At 36.9% G+C, this 6,264-nt stretch overlaps 1 protein-coding gene across 1 annotated transcript; it reads right to left on the bottom strand.

Moving 5' to 3' along the window:
• Positions 1–1,832: 1,832 nt before the first annotated feature.
• On the bottom strand, positions 1,833–5,853 carry LOC139741355 (lactadherin-like). The gene is made up of 4 exons (XM_071651936.1): positions 5,727–5,853; positions 4,708–4,871; positions 3,264–3,410; positions 1,833–1,982 (listed from the first exon to the last, which is right to left on the bottom strand). The coding sequence occupies exons 1-4, from the start codon at positions 5,851–5,853 to the stop codon at positions 1,833–1,835; spliced, it is 588 nt and encodes a 195-aa protein (XP_071508037.1).
• Between the last annotated feature and the right edge of the window lie 411 nt (positions 5,854–6,264).

Below are 6,264 nucleotides of genomic sequence, written 5' to 3'. Positions count from 1 at the left end.
GTTATGCAATGTATTACCTCTCCTATTTTCATATTATTATATACTTATATATTTTTTGTTCCATTGCTAGAAATAATCAATGAAACAAGAACATAACGAGCTTGACTCTGTCTAATATTATTATAAAGTATGAATCAATTGCAATTTTAACGTTTTCGAATTAATGATAAACGCTACTAGATTCATCGGAAAACAAAAACAAAATTGTCTTTATTTAGATGACTTAATGAACAATCAACTTCTTGCTTTTGACTCATGTGCTTATTATATCTAGTTCAAACTTAATATCATTGATTACATTTACTGTACCAGGTTGGGTGTAATATAAAGTGATATCGTCAGCTTATTATAATGATGTATATCGGTTATTATGTATAAAAGATGAATAAAAAAATGGGGGCCTACCCTATACAAAAGGCCCTTGAGGGAAACAAAGTATACAGTGTTCGGAATCGCATGGTTTGATAAGAAAATATTGGACTATTCATATAAAGTGGCTGTCTAAAATGGCTTAATCAAATTTCAAACGCAGATGGAGCTGTTCACATCACACCTTCATCAAAGCAATGGATGTGTTAGTACGGAGAATGTTTGATTTAAAAAACAAATACCAAGTAGAATGTAAGTACATGTGGTATCGGTTTGAACAGAATTTTTAGCAATATCAAATTTCGGATATCATTAAAATCAACCGCGAAACAAAACATCTTTTCTGTACCTTTCCACAATTGTAAAATTCATAAAGGGCAACCCATGACTGAATAAGTAATTCAAACATTTATTTCACGGCATCAATTTGACTGAAGAGAGTGCAAGCAGATACGTATCCCTTCCAGCAAATAGAGCATATACACTTCCTTTCGTTGGAAAGTTTTCTTTGTAGTATAGCGACATCTTTTTACTTTTTATAAAAAGCTCACAGAATAGGAGCGACTCATAGAACAAACAGAAAACTAAAAAATGTTAGAAAATAGAAAAAAATGGTAAGTGCTTGCACTAATTGATAACATTGCAATAAAGTTTAGAAACATTGGAAAAGTGAATCACGGCATACTGTCAATTTCCACCCGGAGACAGAATATATTCCATTTAAAAAACATTTTGATATGCATTTGATCATTCAAACAAGAGGGAATGGTTGCTCTAAATACTCTGATTCTTCATTGAAAGTCAGCTAGGTGAGTTATATTTGCCAGATGATTAATCTACATCGTCACCTCTTTTAAGAAACATGATTATGCTATGTCAGTTTCGCGAAAACATTTGGAAACATCCAGCTATGAAATTTTTAACGTTTCGTCAGACCTAAATAACTTTCTACACGAGTGTCTTCACTTTGCTTGTTAAATGCCTACTTTACTATGGATTGATTGATATGTCGATAAAACTTCTCGAAATATTAACAATCCGCCACTATTTTCAACTATAAAGCTTTAAAGATATCGCTATTTTTAAGAGTAGCTTTTAACGATGAATGCGTTGATTATCTTGGAGACTTACACAGAACAAGTGACCACCTCGAGTAGTATACTACTAATAATTGCACGTCTATTAATTCTGTAATCATTAGACGCATTAATATACTTAGTATGTGCATCATACGTGTATACATTTCTTCCTTTTTTTCCTAGTACTAATACATGGAAACCTCATTTGAAATGAGAACCAAAAACAATGACAATAACCTCAAACCGGATATATCACTATGTTAGGGTTCAACCACAAAGAAATAAAGAGTCAGGATTTGCAGAACACAGCTTATATCTAATCTCTTCACTATACGAGAACCCACTGCTTGTATACGGGATCGAACTACACATCGACCTATACACTTAAGCAGAGCTTCCGTACAGTTCTATGCGAAAGACGGTGTTCTCTTGGGGGTTCCAAGAAACCGGTACGATGCGGATGAATCGGCAAGTCACTGGGTCGGGGAGACGATTAAACACTACCGTTTGACTGTCCCAGTTGGCTGTGAAGATCTGAAAGAAGGTACGAGAAGAGGGAAGAGCTTATAACATTTTATAATATGATGGAGCAGATCCTAATCAAATGATTGGTTGAAAGCATACACGTGAACAGGCATTCATAGGGTTGATTTTGCTTGTTACTGGTCACTGGCAAAGTATAAATAGTGAGCAACCATAAGCATTTTCAAGTCGCGATGAATAGTCGTAATCCACCGTTTCTTTTACTCGCAAAAATTGCTTGCGCAATCTTATGAAAAGCAAGTATCTGCTTTTTTTTTTTTTATTCAATAAAGCAATATATACACGTTAAAAAAAAATATCATTGCTTTATCAAATCAACACCGGTAAATGATAGTAATTACTTGTAGGACTACATGACAAAGTAGAACTCAAAGTAGTATGTAAAGTAAACTTTGTGGACACTGAACAACAGAGAAGTGGTTGGTCCAGCTTTTTGGAAGCGTCGAGGAGCAAATCTCTTAAAATTCCATGCTTCTGTTACTAAAGTGCAAAACATGATGTCATTCGTGCTTAAATAATATCAGAATAATGATCTGTTAGGACATACTACTAAGGATTTGAGACTGGGGCATAATGTTTTTTAATGAAAAACTGGAAATGTCTAAATCTTATGCAAACCTGAAAACTAAATCATACTGCAAGTTGTGAAGGTATAGAAATCATTATCTCACTATCTTGCATATTGATGGTTCAAGAATTGTTTCCTGAAGAATTGAAAAAAAAATGAAAATTGAAATTTTCATTGTTGTGCTAAGACCATTTTACCCGTCCTTTCCAGATAAATTTTCAACTACACTGGAATTCCCTTTTAAAAGTCTTCCGCAGCATCCTTGTCCTTATGGAGAGCCCAAAATGAGCCACTTTCCTTGGCGTCCTTTGTATCAACAAGCTCACGCTCTATCAGCAGGTCACAGCTTTGTTTGCCTTCAAGTCCTCGAGAACGCATGCCGCATGCGAGTTAAAAAGTCGCCTTCTTGCATCCGGGTCTTTAACAAAGCGTCATTTCGTGTTTCAAAACGTCATCTTCTCTACGTCAATTTGGCTTCAGGAGTACATACACTGTATACCAGACTACCAGAAACTACCAAAAAAACCAAAGCAAAACAAAACAAAACAAATGTTTTGAGAAGGCAAGCCTCTCGTTTTCCCGCTTGCTCCTGCATTCCTCCCCAACCCCTCCCTTGGAAGCAAGAGATAAGTTTAGCCTCAAAGTTCTGAGTCAGTTATTGTTGGTTTTTGTAATGTGATGGAAGACATCAAGTCCTTCCTTACCATGTCTCCACAGGAATCCTGTACGAAATTGAAATTTACTCCATCCCTCCCGTAGGATACTTTGTAGGATGTCACCCATGATCCAATGTCAGGCTTACTTCCCTGCGTGGCTATTCCGACGACTTTCGCCACGGTCTGCAGATCCACCTGTTGGCAGGGTTGAGAGTAGTCAACTTTAAGCAAAGCTGATCTTTAAAGGAACTGTTCTTCACCATTCAAAGCAGTAATTTAAAATGTTTCAAGTTATTACATTTGAACCATATGTGTAGGTTAGTTGCATCACAAAACATCTTACTATATAAAGATAAAAAAGATATATCATTGTACTAGTATACACAAAACTGAAGACGGGTTGAAAATTTGGTGAATAAAAACCTTCTTGTTGGATCTGCAGATGGAGTATTTGCCTCTTGCAATGAAAACATTCGAAGTCCAACACATAAAAAATTTCAAGATAAACATATGTATATATATATATATATATATATATATATATATATCGGATAATGTTACCAATATATCGCCTATGCCATTTTGTATACGTGGTTGCGATGACCTTATAATGGCTCATGAAAACAAGATAAACAGGTGTCATGAATTGCTTACGTTTCACAGACTGTATGTATAGATTTGTGTATAATGTGACGTCAAATGCACAAACTGATATGATATGTAAAGAACTTGCTTCCAAAAGGCGCTAAACAAGGTTAGAGTAAAGATTAGAATTAGGGTTAGCCTTAGGGTTAGAGTTTGGGTTAAGTCAGGGGAGGGGTCCGGGGTAATTTTCCAGAGGGTAATCGCCCTAAAACCGTTTATTATTATATGCACACTCAGCAAACGAAGAAAAGAGCACTAATCAAAGTTGTTAATTCTCATAGAATATTTGGTTGAATAGTAATGTTTGATAAACCATGTTAAAGGTAATTGCATTGACTACCTATGATCTCTTTAATGTCTTTATACCCTAAAGATGATGAAAGGCTAGAAAATAATATAGGAAAATGATGAATCTTCTGTAAAATCCGATTTAATTGACAACAGAGAAAAAGCAATTGCCAAGAAATACAAATTTGAATGTTATTTGAAATTTACAAAATTGAAAACAAAATTTTGTGCTTGAATTTGTCTCACGAAATCTTACATTCCTAAAAAGAAGAATGAAAGTACCTATGATTTTTATATGGTAGAGCTGGAGAATATATTCGTGGGCTTTGTGTGTGTGTGTGTGTGTGTGTGTGTGTGTGTGTGTGTATGTGTGTGTGTGTGTGCAATTAAATCATTATTACAATTCCCATGGAAAATAAGAGAGAACTTTCAATGACTCTCTTGGATGTGCGAAATACACGAATTGCGTACATGGGGGGGGGGGGGGGAGGGGGCGGGGAGGCGGCGGGGATGGCCTCAGACTTTGCATTCTTATGTGGTTTACATGTTGTATTTATACCTGAATCCACTCGCATCCGCTTGGAACCGCACCTGGAAAGCTGGGTTTCTTGTTGAGGCGCCATAGATCGCTAAGACCTAGGCTGGCGCAGCCAGATACACCGAGACTGGAGTCTGGTATATCCTCACTCTCCATCCCTAAGGGCACGACGTCGTTCGGAACTCCTAGAGTCATAGTAGAGAAAGACAGTCATCACATTCCACGTCGGAAATGTGAGAGATGTTCGTTATTCCGAAGGTTCTGTATTTTAAATCCGCAAACGAAATACCGAGCGTTTTTCTGTAGTGTTTCGAGAGTTCGAAAATGAAGTAAGTACGTATATATACAAAAAAAAAAGTAATATTATGTTCACTTTCACGTCCCACGGGACAAACTGCATTATTGAATATTCCATTTAATTTAACGTTACATGGGGGAGATCTAAAGAGGAAGTCGTAGATTTGTTATGCTTTTATATTTTCATGGCATCCAAATTCTGAGGCTGGAGCAATCTGCATACCCTCCAAAGCAAAGTCATCAGATTTTTATCATTTGAATTGTCTCGAGAACACTCATCTCAGTTGTGAAATCTCTATTGAGTCAATTTGGGAGAGATCGGCTATTATCATTCATAGGGCTTGGAAATATATACCGACCTCTATACAGAGTAGCTTTCCTTATAATTGATTGTAAATAACTATCATTTCCGTTTAATATTATTGAATCGGCCGTTTTGTTTTCAAGATGTAATTTTATTTAAAAAAAAGAATTTGATTATTCATCCAAAGGGTTACACGTACAGTGTATGTTGAAACTTAATCACAATATTGATATGTTGATGTCGTTTTGTACACGAACAATTAGCATAGAATACTGTAATAGGTGCCACCTGACCATGTGCATTCTATCATTGACTGGATACCAGAGCCATGTATTGCGTAATCATTGTATATAATCATCCATATGAGCGATAAAATGTTGCTACATCACGAAGCCTAAGGCTTGCTCCCACATACTCGTGGATAACGTCAAAAACTGACCTGGGGTTTGCTCGTACACTTCCAGTCGCAGACAAATATGTTGATGGTATGCGAGCCCAGCAAGTCTCACCGATTGGCAGTTTTGTGGGCGTGGCAGGGCGTTGTAGACTACCGTGTTGCGATCCATGTTACCTTGGAATATCTTTTGGAGACGCGGTTAAATGTTAAAATGTATGAGAAGCTATATAGGCCACAAAATGACTAAAACTAAATAAGACATCTTGTCTACTGTGACAACGTAACGTGGGGACTTTCTTGTTTCTTGCCAGGGTGAATTGTTCAGTTTGTTCTTCTTGTTCAGGGTGGCATCTGCCAACGGGTGCCGACAGTATCAGCCGAGTATTGTATTCTTCTCCACTCACGCAGTGGACCGGCTGCACAGTTTAATACAATTTATTACAACATACTATGTCAATTTGTAACTTGTTCGAATTTGGTGTGTGCTTTGTTCGCTATAGAGTTGCCCTTGGCAACCGTGTACTTGCCCTACATGTTCTTTTTGTCCAGGATGGCATCTGCGAACGGGTGCCATCAGAAC

Source organism: Diadema antillarum, unplaced genomic scaffold (genome assembly GCF_040938485.1).
Source record: "Diadema antillarum isolate AM-2024a unplaced genomic scaffold, OU_Dant_1.0 seq00000923_RagTag, whole genome shotgun sequence".
Taxonomy (NCBI): domain Eukaryota; kingdom Metazoa; phylum Echinodermata; class Echinoidea; order Diadematoida; family Diadematidae; genus Diadema; species Diadema antillarum.
This window is presented reverse-complemented; position numbering and strand designations above follow the sequence as displayed.

Bases quoted from the DNA above. Each gene is read 5' to 3' on its own strand.
- LOC139741355 (XM_071651936.1), bottom strand. From the start codon at position 5,853: ATGGATCGCAACACGGTAGTCTACAACGCCCTGCCACGCCCACAAAAC. The intron at 3,411-4,707 runs GTATAAATACAA...CCCTGCCAACAG, and splicing joins GCGGATGCGAGTGGATTCAG to GTGGATCTGCAGACCGTGGC. The intron at 1,983-3,263 runs GTAAGGAAGGAC...ACCTTCTTTCAG, and splicing joins AGGATTCCTGTGGAGACATG to ATCTTCACAGCCAACTGGGA.